The sequence below is a fragment of the Lissotriton helveticus genome, chromosome 8 (assembly GCF_964261635.1).
Source record: "Lissotriton helveticus chromosome 8, aLisHel1.1, whole genome shotgun sequence".
Classification (NCBI taxonomy): domain Eukaryota; kingdom Metazoa; phylum Chordata; class Amphibia; order Caudata; family Salamandridae; genus Lissotriton; species Lissotriton helveticus.
The window spans coordinates 990,737,044-990,755,084 of record NC_136069.1 but is presented as its reverse complement, the minus strand read 5'-3'; the positions used below and the strand labels follow the sequence as shown (position 1 = coordinate 990,755,084).

Sequence of the window (18,041 nt, the reverse complement as noted above, 5' to 3'; positions counted from 1 at the left end):
GGCTCTTTTTATGAGAAAAAGATTAACTACATACAGAATAAATTGTTTATGAAAAAAAGTCGTCAGTCAATGTTTGACTCCCTGAATTTATGGTTGAAGGAGGCAAAAAGATGACGAATTAGGGAAGAGAAGCTGGGGAAGATGAAGTCGGGTCAGACGGTCACACAGAAAGCTATAGCATATGATAAAGATAAAGTGGAGAAGAATATTGAACGAATGGATAGGCAGTTTCGGTTGGAAACGGATAAAAGCTATGTAGCCAGACCAGAGACCGGAGATGAATTAGAAGAATTGTTGGAAACCCGACCACCTCCCTCTTATGCCCCGCAAGGCCTGTATCCGGCCGTACCTGTAGTACGAGTCGATCAAGCGAGTGCTGTTGCAGCCGCCCGACCACTGTTGGGAATGATTGCTACGGCCCCCGTTGGTAGATCTGGATCCGATATTCCGGTTTCCCCTCCTTCTCTTCGGCCAACTACTTCACTCTTATTATCCCTTCGGCCGGACGCGGCTGTCCCTTTCCCCTTGCACCCTGTATTTCTTTCTCCTCCGACTCAGACCTCTTTCGATCTTCGAAATATGGTTGGCCCTGGTGCCACACCTAAGCGACCGATGTCTGACCCGAGTGATCAACGAGCTTTCACTCGGTCGCTATTAGGGCAGGAGGAGAGAAGAGCTATTATAATTCAGGCATCCCAGTGGATGCGGAATCCCATTTATACCTTGGAAGATATTTAGAGTACTATGAAGGATTTTGAACCCGTTGCACAACAACTGGCTCTAGAGAGCATGGCGATCCAATTGATCTCACTATGGGAACAGTGTTTCGAGGAAGGATTACCTCCTCAGATACTGCGTGACATCAGGGATCATGCTCATGAATTCCATCTCCAAGTCGAGGAAGTATATCAGAATGTAAACACCCTTTTGAGTTATAGGGAAAGGATGCACCGAAAGAGCGCTGAATGGGGAGCGCAGCACCCCATGAGAGAGGTACATCCCCTCTTTTTCCCTGAAGTACCTGAATTAAAGGATGCTAATAATGTAGTAACTAGGGCCAGGGTGGATGCCAGGCTTCAGGAACAATGGGTTTATACCCCTTGGAAGCGGAGTGAAGTGCTTACCTTAAAAGCCCAGTTACCAGATCCCCGTAAAAATCCTACAGCTTATTACAAAGAATTGACCGAAGCTGCCAGTTCTGCCATCATGACTATAGCTGATATTGAGCTATTTTTTGGTCTCCTAATCCCGGTCGATGTTTGGAGACAGATACATGACACTGACCACACCCCCGAATTAGGAGGAACATGGGACCAATTAAGAAATTGGGACAAGGAACGAAAGCCAGGTGAGAAGCCCCGGGACGAAATATTAGCCGTGCCCGATAAAATTGTTACATTCATGAAAACCCTTTTACCTCCTAGGAAGGTAGATTGGGACAAACTAACAGCATGTAGACAGAAAAAGGATGAAAGTGTGTCTGACTTCTTTACTCGGTTCGAGAAGGTGTTTATAGATTTCAGTGGGCAGGACCTCTCTACAGAAGGGGGAATTCGATTATTCATGAATAGATTTGTTACCAATTTACTCCCGGAGGTTATGTCTCGCCTTCAGTCGTCTGAAAGTACGTGGACTACAGCTGCACCATCTGCGATTCTTAGTATGGACCAATATTACGAGCATCGCGAGAATGAGAGCAAGGACAGATCAGAGAAGAAGACTAAGGATTTAAAAACGAGGGAACTATTGCAACAAGTTAGCAGAGGGCAAATGACAGGAAGGGGAGTGCGGGGCTCGTATCAAAGGGGCCAGCCAGTGAGAAGAGGCAGAGGGGGCCCGCCGAATATTGGGATAAACCAATGTTCCTATTGTAAGGAGGAGGGACATTGGAGAATAGATTGCCCTTTGCTATAAGGACGAAACGGACCCAGTAGAGGTCGAGGAAACATAGATCGAATTAGTATGAGGAGGGAAGAATCACAGCACGAGGGTTCTCGTAAGAATCATTTTGATGACCCTCAGAATAGACAGTACTACAATGAAAGCTATCAGAATGACAGATACGAGGACCGAGATTACGCATGAGACAGCCAAGGACAGAGCGGGGGCGTATTACAGTACCAGTGGACCAAGAGGGACCTTATGTAGAAGGAGAACTGTTGGGTACATCAGGGAAGTTTTTAGTGGATACTGTGGCGATGAGTAGTTCAGTCGCCCAGGCACTGGTCCCAGGGGCAGCTCTGTCTGGCCAAAATAATGCATCAGTCGGATTCTCTGGAATACCGGTAGTCAGCCCCGTTTCAAAACCTCTGCCTTTTACGATTGGTCCTATATCTATGCATACCCCTTTTCTCCTTACTTCTAATTGTGGAGAGAATTTGTTAGGTTTGGATATCTTAAAGGAACTTCATGCACGAATCTACTGCTCACCCGATAGTGTTTTTCTAACCATGCAGAAACCGCCTATAGAGATGGCTCAGTATTTTGCTAAAAACGAGTCCTTGCCTCCTGAATTTGCTACTATCCCTCCGACTTTGTGGGCGAGAGGGGATACCGATGTGGGTCTGTTAAGAATAGACCCTGTGTCAATCACCATAAAACCAAATGCACAGATGCCTCGCATTCCACAGTATAAAATCTCACCAGAGGGTGAGCGAGCCTTGCTCCATATTATTCGTGACCTCGTTGACAAAGGGGTAGTGGAAGAAGCAGCTGCAAATGTCTGTAACAGCCCCATTTTGCCGATTTTGAAAAAGACTCCGATTGATGGTACCCCGGATTACAAGTCCACATATCGTTTTGTGATTGACCTTAGAGCGGTCAATAAAAAAGTGGTCCCACAATACCCAGTGGTACCAGATATCACAACGATCCTTACTATGATTCCCCCTACTGCTCGATATTTTTCTGTTATCGATTTGAAGAATGCTTTCTTCAGCATCCCTATTCATCCTGATAGCAGACATATCTTCGGATTCTTATTAGGAGGACGAAGTTTTAGATTTACGCGCGCACCTCAAGGCTATACAGAAAGTCCTAGTATATATAGCCAGGCCTTGAAAGCGGTAATAGATGAGCTAATTCTGCCCGCCGGCAATGCAATCATTCAATATGTGGACGATATTCTGGTGGCCTCCGATACGGAGGATGGGTGCAGGGACGCAACTGTGAAGTTGTTACACCATTTGGCTAAAAAAGGAAATAAGGTCTCCCTTTCCAAATTTCAATATTGTCGACAGGAAGTGACCTACCTTGGCCACTTACTGTCGAAAGCTGGGAGACGACTAACATCAGAACGAATATCTGTAATCACTAACATGTCTGTACCGTGTACCCAACGTGATGTCCGTGCTTTTCTTGGCATAACCTCTTACTGTCGCTAATGGATTCCTAACTATTCCCTCATCTCTAAACCCTTGTTGTACTTGACTACCAAAGATGTGCATGAACCCCTACCCTGGACGGATGAATGCCAAGAAGCCTTTGACTCTTTGAAATCTGCTTTATGTTCTGCACCTGTCTTGGGTACCCCGGATTACCGGAGGCCTTTTTCACTTTATGTGCACGAGGTGGGCGGTTGTTCCCTTTCAGTGTTAACCCTGGATTTCGGGGGGAAACAAAGACCTTGTGCCTTCTTTTCAGCAGTACTGGACATGGTAGCACAAGCCCTTCCCAGTTATCTGAGGGCCACTGCGGCGGTAGCGGTGGCCATCCGACAATCAGAGGGAATAGTGTTGAACACTGACCTCACAGTAATGGTACCACAGGCTGTGGATATTCTGTTAAATAAAACTAAAACCCAGCACCTTACGAGTGCTCGCTTGACAGGATACGAGCTGACATTGTTTGCACCCCACATTACGATTAAGAGATGTGCTATATTGAATCCTGCAACACTTTTGCCTCTCCCTTCTAGTGAAACAAAGGATGATAGCCATGATTTTGTGTTTAGAACAGAGGAAAAGACAAAAGGGCGTGTAGATCTCACAGACATTCCTTTACCAGACCCACAAGGAGAATTGTATGTTGATGGTTCCTGTTTTAAGTTACCAGATGGAACTGCAACAGTTGCATATGCTATTACGACTTTGAAACCGGTAGTAGAAACTGCTAGGATTTCACACCACTCAGCCCAGGCAGCTGAACTAATAGCTTTGTTACGTGCGTGTGAAATTAGCAAAGGATTGAGAGTAAACATATACACGGACAGCCAGTATGCCTTTGGCGTTGCCCATAGTTTTGGGAGATTATGGAGGGAGAGGGGTTTCTTTACCACACATGGCCAAAAGATTCAACATGGTCTTTTAATTGATTGTTTGTTGTTAGCTTTGACACTACCAGATAAAGTGGCCATTATCAAATGTAGCGCACATCAGAAAATAGTCGATTCCACAGGAGAGGGAAATGCTTATGCTGATTCAGTAGCGAAAGAGACAGCCCGGACTAAAATGACCCCCATGTTTCCCAATACTTCAGCCCGGTGGGTGGCGGAAATGTCCGTATTTGACAATACCATAGAAAGTGTAAGAGAATTACAGAAGGAAGACACCATAGATGAGGCACAGAAATGGGAGCAGGAAGTAGGAAAACTAGACAAGAACGAATGTTGGATAGATCGAACTGAGAGACAGCGTTGGTTACTCCCTAATGCATTGGTATATGCGGTAGTGACCATGGCCCATGACCCGGCACACATAGGAGCAAAGGGTATTTGTGTAATATTGGACCCCGTCTGGAGCAACCCCAATATTCCCAAAACGGCCGCACAGGTGGTCAAATATTGCCCAGTATGTTTACGCTATAATTCGGGGGGCAGAGAGTCCGTTCTAAGTGGCAATTTTGCACCACCATCTTTACCATTTGAAGTTATTCAGATTGATTACATCCAAATGGAGAGAGTTAATAATTTGAAATACGTGCTGGTGGTGGTTTGTGCTTTTAGTAAATGGGTTGAAGCCTACCCCACCAAAGAAGCCACTGCAGTGGCAACTGCTAAAGCTTTGATTAAAGAGTATTTCCCCAGGTATTGTTTGCCCCGAATTATCTGGTCGGACAATGGAACACACTTCAACTCTGCACTAGTTCAGAGTGTATGTGACGGTCTACAAATTCGCCAGAAGTTTCATGCAGCCAGACACCTCCAGTCAGCAGGACTAGTCGAGAAATATAATGGCATATTAAAATTGAAAATGGCCCAGATCTGCGTGAGCACTGGAGTAAAATGGCCTGATGCACTCCCTTTGGCATTATTATCCTTGAGAACGACTCCACACACAAGAACCGGGTTATCTCCATATGAGGTCATTTTTGGCCGACCCGCCAATGTGTGGGGAGTCCCTAGACCTAGGTCCTTTAGAGACATTGATTATCCTTTGATGACAGATTACTTGTATGCTTTAACTAAAGATCTGCGTTCTATTCATCAACAGGTATCCAAGACATTGCGGCCGCTACCAGAGGGTCCCGGACATCGGCTGGAACCCGGCCAGTGGGTTCTGGTGAGGAACTATCAGAGGAAATCGAGTTTGGAGCCAAGATGGTCTAAGCCCTACCAGATCATTCTCGTTACCAGGTCAGCTGTGAAGGTACACGGGCGAAAGAACTGGATACACGCGAGTCATTTGAAACGACTCACTCTACCTTTGCCCTTTGATTTGCAAAACCGCGAAGGAATTCCAAGCCAAGAAGGAGAATCGCCCCAGAGCTTTGTACCTTTTTCAGAAGCCCGAGAAAGGGGACATCCAAGTGAAGCTGTGCCCCCAGTCGACAAAGTGGTGGCCCAATCAGCAGAGACCGGTATTGAGAGTACATCACAGGGTTCGAATGTATCTGATGCCTGTGCCACTGAGTTGTTTTCTGATCAAGAGTGACCTGGTCACTGCAAATACGACCTGCGGCCCCGAAAACAGCGCGGTGCCCCAGATCCTCCTGGTAAGAGTTAGGGAAAGGCTTGAGTTTAGAAACCTTGGATAGATTGGCTGGGGTACTGAGCAAGACACTGGACTGAACACGTTGAGAGCTTGGAACATTGTGCTAAATAAGCTCTGTTCAGCGAGAAAGACTGAGTTGGGGGCTGCGGTCGTTCTACAGAACAAAGGAGATTGTTTTGCTGTTTTTGTCCATGGATAAGAATGACGAGAGTCTGCCTGTGAGACTCTGAAAGGACACAGGGAAGAAGAACCCCTCTGGTGGCGTGCGCGCCTTGTGGATACAGATAGTTTTTGGACTTATAGAGAGGGACCGAGTTATATCTGAACTTTTGGCGAGTAGGTTTCCTTTTGCCCGATTTGCAATGGAAGATGAGAGACCACTAGCCCCTCGGCGATATATGGATAATATGCATTTGTTTTCCGGATGGTCCACCAGAGTGAAGGTGGCATTCGTTGTTTTTATCACTATCATCACAATTATTATGATGAGTGTGTTTGTATATCTAGAATTTCAGCATCCAGTACAGAAATTATTAGGCACCACTGTGGCCCCGGAAGAACATCTCTTTTACTCTTTGCCCCCTCATAAGGCTAGACATAGAGAGACTTATATGAAAAATGCTTTTATAGAAATGTTGCATCAGACCCATTCTACTACAAATAAGACGAACAGTTGGGTATGTGGATTGCTTCCTTCAGTCATGCACCAACACGAACTGTTTATTTCCCTACCTATGTCCCAGTTGTGAAGCATGGTTCCAATTGTTATCCTTGATGTATTCGCATTATGTAGCTGAACCGAAAATGTATACTGAAAAAGATTATGAAGGTATTTTGAAGTACATAGAGAAACATCAGGGATTTGATGCAGCTGGAAATGAAGGAGAGGGTTCATTGGACCCTAATGCCTGTATGAATCTATATACTGAGTATAAGAATGTTACGTGGCTAATGGAAGAAATGCAGGATTTTTAACTTTTCAATGATACGATGTATTTCCAGCATTTTAAGGACCGAAATGTCACAAATGACAAGGCCTTACCGATCCCCATCATTAATACTACCTCCCCTTTTTGCATACAGGGTAGGGGCCATGTTAAAGTAGGCAGGAGCAGGTGTAATTACACCTACACTCTACAAGTGTACAGTACCCCACCTATGATGTTTATTTTGTGTGTGGTGAGAATGCCTACACATGGCTTCCCCGAGGTTGGGCAGGAAGTTGTATCTTTCGTTTCTTTATCCCCCTGTATATATTGCCCCTCCTGACTATCATAGAACTCATCAGTTGATACAGAAAGAGGAAGTAGTAAGCCGAAACGTTAGGAGTTATGATCTTGATGCCACTGACCAAACAGATACTTCCTTACAACAATTTGAAGACTTTGCGAAGGGACTTACTCCCTTCTGGGGGCCCATATTCAATAGTCGCAGTATAAGACGCTTGTCTAGGATAGTTGAGAATGTGGTCCAGACCACTACTGGAATCTTAACTAACATCACAGTAGAGCTTGCTGCGACGAGGCTTGTTTTGCTCCAGAACCGGATGGTTCTTGACGTCATCCTCGCCGATAGGGGAGGAGCCTGTCGTGTGATCAGCAGTTCTTGCTGCGTGTTTATTCCAGATTCGGCCCCCACTATTCATTTAGCTATACAGAAACTACATCGATTAGCTAGTGAGGCCCATGTTGATAATGGCACCTGGTCCCTTAGCAGTTGGTTTTGGGGTCTTTTAGCTACCTGGGGTTGGAAGATATTTATGGTACTGGCGGGGGCCTTTGGAGTAATATTTACGTGTTGCTTGTGTCTCCAATGCGGCCCTGCCTGTTGCTCGTTTTGTGCCACCAGGATCACGTCGGCATTGCAGTTTTCTCGACAAATCAAGGTAGAAACACAGATGATCCAAAAGGAAGTGTCTGACCTCATGCAGATAGATGAAGGGGTTTTCGTAAAATAAAAGTATGTGTATTGGCCATATTAGGCCAAAAGGGCCGTCTGTAGGGATCGAATTTGCGATAAACGCACAGTATTGGCCTAATGTGTCCAATATACCCTTGTAAACATATAATTAATTAATTAGAATAAAGTGTATTCATCTAGTAACCTAAAAATCACTATTTAGTAAGTTAGTACTATTGACACGGCTGAAGCCATTATGTTTCGTTTCTCGTTGTGCAAATGCTGTTTCCCTGAAATCACGTGATTGTGTCTTTCTTCCTAAAGCATGGCGTCAGCCAAACCATATGCGGTGTCGGCTGACTGGTAGCTCAAGGGAAACTCAAGGTCGCACCTGCCTTCCTTGTGGGATGCGTGCATTCTCACAAAGCCTGTTCTTGTCCTCCACGGCTCGAGATAGAATGGGAGGCACCCGGCTGACCTGCCCCCGGAATAGCTTAGGCCTAGAATACTAGCAATCAATTGTGCCTTATATGGGTATTCCTCTTGGCCTGCCGACAAGTGTGTTTTTCCTTGTAGGGTGTCATCCGCAATGTGTGAAACGTATATATGCTTTGTACTTTGATCATGTAGTCAGTCTCCTCTGCGCACCTTCGAGGTTGTGTAGACCGGGGCTCCCCTGTCAGGGTCTGTATTTGATGAATAAACGATTGAACCTTCTCCATTGCCGACTAAATTGTTATTTGTCCTTAAGTATTATGGGTTATTGGTAAGTGTGACCTGTTAGAATAGATTTGATTCCTTCATGTATTTGTTCTTTAGAGAGCTGTTGCTGACAATTGAATGTCTTTAACAAAACCACAAGAGGTTGATCTGTAAGAATCAGAACACAACTGCATCCATCAAACCCAGCTAACCCTAGTCCAACTTAGAGAATAGCTCTAGATGCACCTCTTTAAAGGGCACTACTTCACGGTGTCTTAACAGTCCACTTCTGTCCTCAAACTCCATCTTTCCTTCCAATTACTTATTAACCATACATTTGCCTTTTTGAGACTGTATAGTGCTTTGTTGCCTTTTGGCTAGTTTCACCATGTTGTCAGGTAATATATTACTCTTGTCTGGTGCATATCATGAATTGAGTCGTATCCAGATGTTTTTAACGGGGCAAAAAGAAGTTGTGGCTCAAAGCAGTGGGAGTTTCTGTCATGTTCAGAATATGTGGTCATCCAATTGTTGGCCTCTCTGCAAAGCACACAGAGCGATTGTCACGTAAGCCAGTTGCAACTATGTAAATGTGTGGGTAGGATGGCACTTTACATAAATTTTAATGTATAGTATGTAGGTCATGCCACTTTCTGGATGCCCCCTTCTTAGCAGTAGTGTTGCCACCTTCTTCAGTTTAAAATACCAACCAATCCTTCAAGTTTGAAGACAGCAAGAATCAGGAGAAGTTGCTTTTAAAGGTATGGAAACTCTTCTGTTTCTTTTTAGGTCGAGCCTGAGTCAGCGCACATGCGCTACTCTGGCAATCTGCTCTAGTAGAGTATGGAAGAGAAGCACCGCCCACATTTTGTATTGGCTTCTGTCTTTGTCCTTCGTAAAATGATGGCTTCTCATTTAGTGATTGGCTTGTTAGTCCCTCCTTATCTTCATTTGTAACCTCCCATGGCTATTGGCCCCTTTACTTCGGTTGTTACACAGTACGTCTTTTTAGTCTGTAAGCACTACTTTCTTTGTTCTACTCTAGTTTTTCCTACTGCAGGCACGACGTGCTTTCCTGCAACTTTCAGCGCGGAGTTTAATGAAAACTACTTTCTCTTTCTGCCCCTCACCTCCCTTTGTTCAGCTCCTAGACCGTGACTCCAGTGCCGAGGGCAAAACAATAAGCACAGCCCGGGAGTCTGCAAACTATGCCCAGCCGCCTGAGCCCTTCAGTGCATTGTGTGCTCTTTGCAGTACTGTCGCTTTATCTGGCTCCTTTATTCTTAAAAAGGCACAATTAAAAAATGGGAGGGCTGGACTTTGCCAACTAAACTCTGCTATCTTCTTTCTATGCTTGGCAGCATTCCCGCGTTCAGTTAGACACTAATATTTTGTGGGCTCCTTTCACCAAGCGCTGCATTGGGCTTTGTGGTGCTCAAGTCTTCTGTTGCCGGCTTCGAACTTTTGATTTTTTTTCCAAGGAGATGCAATAAAACTGAGCTGGTTTAAGAAGTTATGGGGGAAGTTCTCATCTCTGAGGAGAGGGAGAACAGCTCCTCATGCATGGCTGCTCACGTGTGGAATTTATCACGCTCTGGAGTCATCTTCAGAAAAAAACTGAAAACTTTCTTGTTTCAGGCCTAATTAGTTAGGCCTAGATCTAATCATACATGAATCTCTGTTCAGGATTAACTGCCCCATCTTTATGCCACTGTTGCTTCTGGTGCGCGGAGATACTCCTTCGGGAGTTTATTCAAGCGCGTTATAAACCCGCAAATATATAAATAAATTTGCCATTTTGAGCACCCAGACACTCGCCTGACTGCTGAAGTGGTGCACGTGGAGCACAAACACACAATCGCCTTTCTAGGGGACACCCGTGGGTGTTGCATAAGGTATGTGTGCTGTCCTCTGCCTTGGCTGACTCCTTGTGCTCTTCTCAGAGCTGAGGGGCAATTGTGCAAAAATATGTATAGATGCACTCAAAAGAGACTTGTAGTTCTTTCTCAGTCTCATCATGTGAGAACTGAAGGAGTTTTATAATATATACAACGATGCCATAGCTGTTGTTTATTTAACTTATACAACTAATGACAAAGCCAATAGTCCTGGCTTGTTGTAGGTGTAATTTTACTTGCTGTGTTATATATGTGGAGGTAATAACAGAAGTAGCAAAATACCAGATGGGCGACACACTATGCTAAGCCCAATATTTAGCTTGTGTTTTGAAGCCACGCCCTTAATTAAATCGACCATGCCCATTTGAGAGCCCGACCATTTTTTTCGTCCCACTTAAAGCCCTGTTTATGAGTGTAGTGCCAAACCGTGTAGTGCCTAGCTCCAGAATAACATTCCAAAAAGTAGCGTGCTTAGTGCGTTTTTCATACACACACACTATGAGCCCTATGTCTCTACTTCATATGGGTTAACAGTTGTTAAACGCACTGGCTTCAGGGTGTTGGAGGCAGATTGGGGCGGGGGTGTCAGGGGACTGTTATAAATGTGCTCATCCCATAAGGGTGTTATTCGGCCTGCCCTGTATTCTCAGTGTCCTGTACGCATCAGTGTGCTGTATTCATCTGTGCTCTCCGGTGGGTCCATTTGTGTTACAGCGGCCCCTTTATTTAAATAAATCTGGACATCCGGCTTCAGAGTCTGTAAATGGCTGACTCACTCTGCGCCATTCGCCTGATGCAGTCTCACTCTGCGCCATTCGCCTGATTTCTTGACCTTGTTCTTTGAAGGATTCAATTTCTTTAAAACTGAGTCCTTGGCCCCCTCCTGTGCCGCTACAATCGATCTCTTCCATTGACTTGCCAACTTTATATTGGAAAATTCATAAAAGATTTATTTGGGGTCTCCTAGATTTATAGCGGGGCTGCAAACCATGGGTGTGGAATAGCAGAGAAACAGGCTGCCACATTTCAGAAACATTCAGGTTTCACTTGGAGCCAACTGGGCTTTTAAAGGGACTGAAAAACAATGCCTCTTATATTGTTTATCAAACACATTCTCTTGCACATTTTTTTTTCAAAAGCACACATCAATTTATACTCACACACATTTCTCTTGCACATGCTGTTGGGTACCCCTCCCCTCTCTCACACAGTTTCGCCCTCACAGACACACACTCGCTAAAGCTCTCTCACGCACACTCTCAGCTTGCCCTATCTGATACATTCCTTCACCAGTGACCCTTGACACTTTGATCAGGTGAAAGAAAACAATACCTTTTTAATTCTCCCTTAAATATTTGTTGCAGTACCCAGTATAATGTGCTGCATGGCTAAATACTTATAAGGTCCCAAAGGCGAGACAGATTGCATTGCAAATGCGTGTTTTAACATAGCTTCACTGCCTTTTAGGAACAGTTAAGATAATACTAACACATTTTCATGTAATTACTGTTTTACATTTAGATTTCATTGGGACATAACACCAGCTTTTCCCTATATCCCATTTTCTTTCTGTGCTTGACATGGAAGTATCAAACATGTCGGTAAAGTACAGGCAGGGCTCGAGTCGGGGGTACCACGCGGGTGGACGGCGTCCCCCCACTTATTTTACTGGGAGCTCCATAACTGGAGCAAATGGAGCCACACATTCAATCTTTGGCCTCTCTGGGGCGAGATCGGATCTCATTCAGAACGCTGCTCATGCGCGGACTTCTCTGATGCAACCATATCTAAGGGGTGAGCGAGGGGAGGCAATGAGTCTGATGGAGCAAGCCACCTTTCGTGACGTCACTTCCTGTCGTGACGTCAGCGTCCCCCCACTTCTTTTTTTAGGACTTGTGCCCCGAGTACAGGACTAGTAATAACCATACATGGTTGTCACAAGCTTGCACGACACGGCTCCAATAACTACACTGCAAGCAGCTGACTAACTGGGCAATCAAATAAGTTCACAAGAGGGAGCCAAATTTCAAAAAATAGGAAAGCATATTTTTATTAGCAGAAAGGGAGCACAGGTGTGGCAAATACTGTTTTGCTGGCTCTGAAAATCGTTGTGCCTTGGATGAATCTTTTTCCAAATGAATAAGACATAGGCAAATGTTTCTGCCATAATCAGAGAACAACTGCAGCCTAGACAGCGAGTTAAACTGCAAGGTGGCTCAGCGAGTTAAGCAGCAAGATGGCTTAGCAAATTAAAGGCTTACCTTTCACATTTGGGGGACTCTGCATAATGCCCTACATCAGCACTGCCATAACCTAGTGTGTACCAATTATATACCTCATCAATCCCTTGTTACATTTCCCAACGGAGAAATATATAGTGGAAATTAAATCCTATGTTATTGACACTGTTTTCGTGAAGCTTGTGCGGGTTTTTTCTCTCACTATAATATGGTATAGCGTGCACATTTTTCTACATGATCACTCAACTGCAAGCAAAACAAATAAATAAAAAAGATTGTCAGTTACAACGCCAATAGCTCTAACTTTAACAAATGCGATACCGATTGCATCGCAAATGCTTGTTCTTTTAAAAAGTGTATACATGCCAATACCTTTTTAGCCGGATTTGTTTATGCAGCTAAGGAAATTGACGCATGATCTCTCCAACCGCGAACACCGAAGAATATTTTGACTAAAAATACATATACACCTGCACACACGCACTCTCACCGAGACCACTTACTTGACATGGCTGCAGTAACATTCATGCTGAGTGAGACGTGTGCAGCGCTGGTAGTGCTGGAGTTGAGAAACTAGTGAATAAGTGCCCACTGCCCACCCCGCCTACAACGGCCGCCGGGAATTGAAGTTCTGTAAAGATGTTGGTTAGTAATTGACATCTGAGGAATATGCTGGTGCAGTTACCAGCGTGGTCCTTATAGGAGCACGTGGCGCAGTGAGCTGAATTTGACCCACTTTAATGAACCCCAGGCTAAAAGCATAAGACGACTGCTGTATTCTCCTATCCCCCGCCCGGCTTGAACGCGTAGAGGTGGATGTGGAGGAGTAGATAGAGCCTGTCCTCACTCTGTATTCTTGAGCACGTTTCTCGGCACTGGGATGCTTGGCTAGAGCTAAGCAGTAGGTTAAACTATATTGTTCACCGGTCTGTCGCTGCTTATGACCTCCTCCCCTCCCCTTGGAGTAGTGGGGCATACCCAAAGGTGGCTCTCTGTCCGTCCGACTTCACCTCGCTCGTATATATAAGTCCGCACTCCACTACTCACTCATTCGTGATAAGCGGTGTATGTAAGAAGAAAGAGCAATGGGTACAATGGAGAGTGAGATGCGCAAGGGGAGGTAAATCAGTGGCCATTTTGGCTCGCACTTTTCTGCATTATTACACTAGCCACCCCAGAGACAGGCGCGGTGCAGACGTTCGATGTGCTACTGTAGTCCTTCGTCTATGTCGACCTCTGTAGTTCTGCGGGCGGGTCATAAATACGTGTATCTTTTGGAGCCGTCTTTAGATTTCATGCTGAGTGTTGAACAGTGGCCGTTGAGCGTAGTTGTTCCAGTAACAAGGGGTTGTAGAGTTTTGTTTGGGGCCGCCAGCTGTAATCATAACAAGCATTGGCAATGCAATAGGTCTCGCGTTTATGCGAGTTTAAGCTGTTGGCATTGTAAATGACAATGCCTTGTATTTATGTTTTAAAAACCGAAACACAAATAAAAGGCATTGTCATTTAAAATGCAATTAGGTCAAATTCACGTAAATGCGAGGCCTCTTGCATTGCAAATGATTGTTTTTTCAGTGGGGGGAGTGGAAATAGCAGTGCTGCGTGTTTGGCATGCCCCTCAGATATGAATCACCATCTCGGCTACTGACAATTTATTTTATTTTATTTAATGCGTTTTTATATAGCGCGGACTTTACCCGAAAGGTGTCAGTCCCGTGCAGCCAAGGAGCACTGGAGTTTTATTAGCCCACGATTCATTGTCTCTTGTCCGCTCTCTTGCTACACCACGTTATCCCAGTAGATTGCTGCGGCGAGTTAGCAACTTAATTGTGCTAATCTCCAGGAAGGGCTTTCACTCTTCGCTTCACCCTTGTGATAGCACTGTATGTTCATCCGTTTTTCCCACTCGAAAAGGATAAATGTATTCAGGGCCGGACTGGGAACCAAAACCGGCCCTGGCAAAGCGCTCGGCCGGCCCCCCTATCCCCACTCGGGGGGTTGAAGGTGCCGCCGAGCGCTTTGCTAGGGCCGGTTTTCGGCCGATTTTGTTGCAGGGGCGATCTTGAAGCTATACTGCAAAAACGGCCCTGTATCAAAATCGGCCCCCAGTACCTCAAAACCGGCCCTCACCTTTGCGGCGCACCGGGGGATTGCCCAGTGCCCGCTATGGCCAGTCCGGGCCTGAATGTATTAATATATGTAACCAAGCTCGTTGAGGGACGAGGAGCCCCAGAAACTCTATCTCACCAGTGAACATGATGATTGCTCATAACATCTCAGCTCGAGCGCTGAGATTGGGCAACTCAGGGGCATAGTCTCAAGGACTTATCGCCGAGTTATTCACAAGCTGGTGCTAACAGCCCATATCACCAGTTTACCTGCGATAGCAGCCGCAAAAAACATCACCACAGATGAAAAAGCCGCAACAACACCACTTTGCAACATTCTCAATGACCAGCCAGATCGGCGATAAGATCACAAAACAGGTGATAAGGCGCGTTAGTATGTAGTGCAGTTCACCGGGTCCCTCATGTGAAACAGATCCTTCATCTGAAACAGAGTCGAGATACATAAATGGCAAAGTACATAGAAGTGCACACAACACCATCGCCTGTCCGCCCCTGCGCACCAAGGCAGCTGCATCCCAGCCCCTCCCGCTGCCCAGCGGTGCATGCCCACCTCTACGCCCCCAGGCAGCTGCCCCCCAGCCCCTCCTGCTGCCCAGCGGTGCATGCCCACCTCTATGCCCCCAGGCAGCTGCACCCCAGCCCCTCCTGCTGCCCAGCGGTGCATGCCCGTCCCTGCGCACCCAGGCCTCACTGCTCACCTTCCGCCACCGGCGTGTCGCAAAGAGGGCCCACCACGTGCCGGTGCAAGCCCGGGACCCGTGAACATGGCACCCTCCATATCATGCAGCCCCGCTTCGCGGACCACCAGGTCGCACACTTGATTCTGGGTCTTGATTTCGCTACGGCAGAGGATATATCAGTGCACAGGGCATCATTGCAGTCTGCACACCCGTCAGCCCTTTAGGTGCCACCAACTGTGATCCGCGAGGCAACACCACGTGACGGTAGGCCCACGCTGCCCGCTGGCTCTGGCCTACGGTCCTGGTTATCACAAGCAACAAGGCTTGACTTAGTTGCGCACACTTCACCTGGTGTAATAACACCACAATATAAAAAAAAATTTTTAACAGTATATTACAGTGTTTATTTCTGTATCTTCAAAAATAAATTTTTCATCATTGTGCATGACATTGCCAATATGTCAATGAATTGATCATTCAATCGTTGTAAACTTTCATATGCATGTACAAAAAACAAAACTAATAATAACAAACATTTTCACAATTTCGTTCAAATGTTGGCGCCCAATGCATTTCGGAATTAAATACAGTTCCTTCTTCAGGGGCTAATCTGTAAATGAAACATATAATAAGTACTATCAATGACCATGTCTGGCTCAAAAACACTTCTCATAACCATATTTACAACCAATAAGACCATTCTGTGGGGTATTTAGCATGCTGATAACCAATGTGTGTGTAATATATACCCTACCTTTTTCTACTGTAAGCGAGCCTCAACATCCAGTGTGCCTGTAGGAAAAGACTGAAAGCAACCAAAAGCACTCAAATTCAATGCCACTATGCTATAAGTAACTGTTCATTATCATGTTTTATGTGACACTAGTGTTGCAATCGCTTACCTCAACCTCCGCTTTCAAACACCATAAGCCGCAAAATAATTGCCAGTAACTAGCGTTAATACCAACTCAATTAGTCAATGATGAATATCACTCGACGAACATTCTAACCCAACCACGTTGCTGCAAGTTCTTACCTCAAGCTGTATCCCCTTAATGATATCTATAAAAAAACAAACCGACAAGATGGCCATAAGTATAACTCCATAGTATCCCGTGTAACTCAAACGATTTTCTTTATAAAACCAATAGATTGTCGCCGCACCGTTCACATACCTTATAGACTGTCCACAATGAACGTCTCAACCCGACTTCCGTACTATCCCGTGTTTACCACGAAGGTATCGCGGGGATGATAAAAACAGTAACTGGATACTGAAAACGGACTTAAATGAAAGTGAGGACGATCTCCTTACTTTAGGCGGCCTCCATATTGAAATAAACTCCCGGTGCTCGGTATGCAGATGATACAAGTTCTCAAATGGATGAGACTGCACTCATATTTATCAATCAAACTGCCGGTGGTGATATACTATATCGCGAGTAATAATACTTGCGGTGTGACGATGTGAAAACCTAGTTACAATCCTACTACAAGTCCATGTTTAAAATAAAGAGTAGCCAATATCAAAACATGCTTTACTACTTCCTACGTTCCACTCGAGTGTATCATTAATAGAGAATTCTATGTCGCTCTCGTCCTGGAAACCAGTTCTTAAGCAGTAATAACAATATCTGGTTGTCCTATCCTGATCCAGCATAAAAGAATGTTAAGAAAAAAAAGGCTAGCTGTGGATATATAGCTAGGCAGGAATCTACTATGATATTCCAACTCATGAGTGTACAGTAACCTAAAAGTGTACTGTGTCAAAGTGAACTGTGTAAAAGTGAACCTACGTGTTTGTACTTTATACATATCTACTGTGGGGATAGCCCTGGTTCCTTAAGTTTGACAGTTTGTGGGTAAACATATTCTGACCCTATTGTTTGTCCTAGATGAAACATGACATATCCATTCTATCATTTAATCCTTTGGGAATCATAGAATCTAGGGTCTTTATCCAATATACCTCATGTTGAAGCAGTTTCTTGTGATTATCTACGCCTGGCCTAAGTTGTACTTGTTCGATAACCTGAAACCGTAACTGTGAAATTGAGTGGTTCTCCTCTGACCAATGTGCTGCTAGTGCTGAGGTAACATTCTTTGTGAGAATGCGACTTTTATGTTCAGTGAGCCTTGTTCTGATTTTGCGTTCAGTCTTTCCAACATATGTCTTTCCACACGGGCATTTTATGCAGTAAATCACATTCTGTGTGTTGCAATCACTTGTGAGCCTTAATGGTATTCGGACTCCTGTAGTTGGATGCGTCAACACGTTACCAGGGATGACATTGTTACAATGATTACCGTTGTAACATTTTAAAGTTCCTTTGCAATCCTTTTTTTGGTTATGCTTTGTTGGTTTAGATAGTAAGTCCCGGAAAATTTCTTCCTCTGGTATACGCATGGATTGGCAAATCCTTGTAGATGTTATTAAAATCTGGTTCATTAGCCAGAAGCTCCCATCTTGTATTGATTAATCTTTTAATTGCTGGTGACATGGTAGTGTATCTAGAGACAAATACTATCTCATTAATTCTTTTTGTTGTTTTTTATACAAATA

The 18,041-nt window shown here is 44.8% G+C and overlaps 1 protein-coding gene across 2 annotated transcripts in view; it reads right to left on the bottom strand.

The window, feature by feature from the left end:
• LOC144771845 (omega-amidase NIT2) overlaps positions 1–13,808 on the bottom strand; it is a 555,629-nt gene extending 541,821 nt beyond the window's left edge. For both annotated transcript variants that reach the window (XM_078656110.1, XM_078656111.1), the window contains exon 1: positions 13,173–13,808. In XM_078656110.1, coding sequence (XP_078512236.1) covers positions 13,173–13,197 — 25 coding nt within the window. In that variant the 5' untranslated portion in view covers positions 13,198–13,808. The remainder of the gene's footprint in view (positions 1–13,172) is intronic.
• Between the last annotated feature and the right edge of the window lie 4,233 nt (positions 13,809–18,041).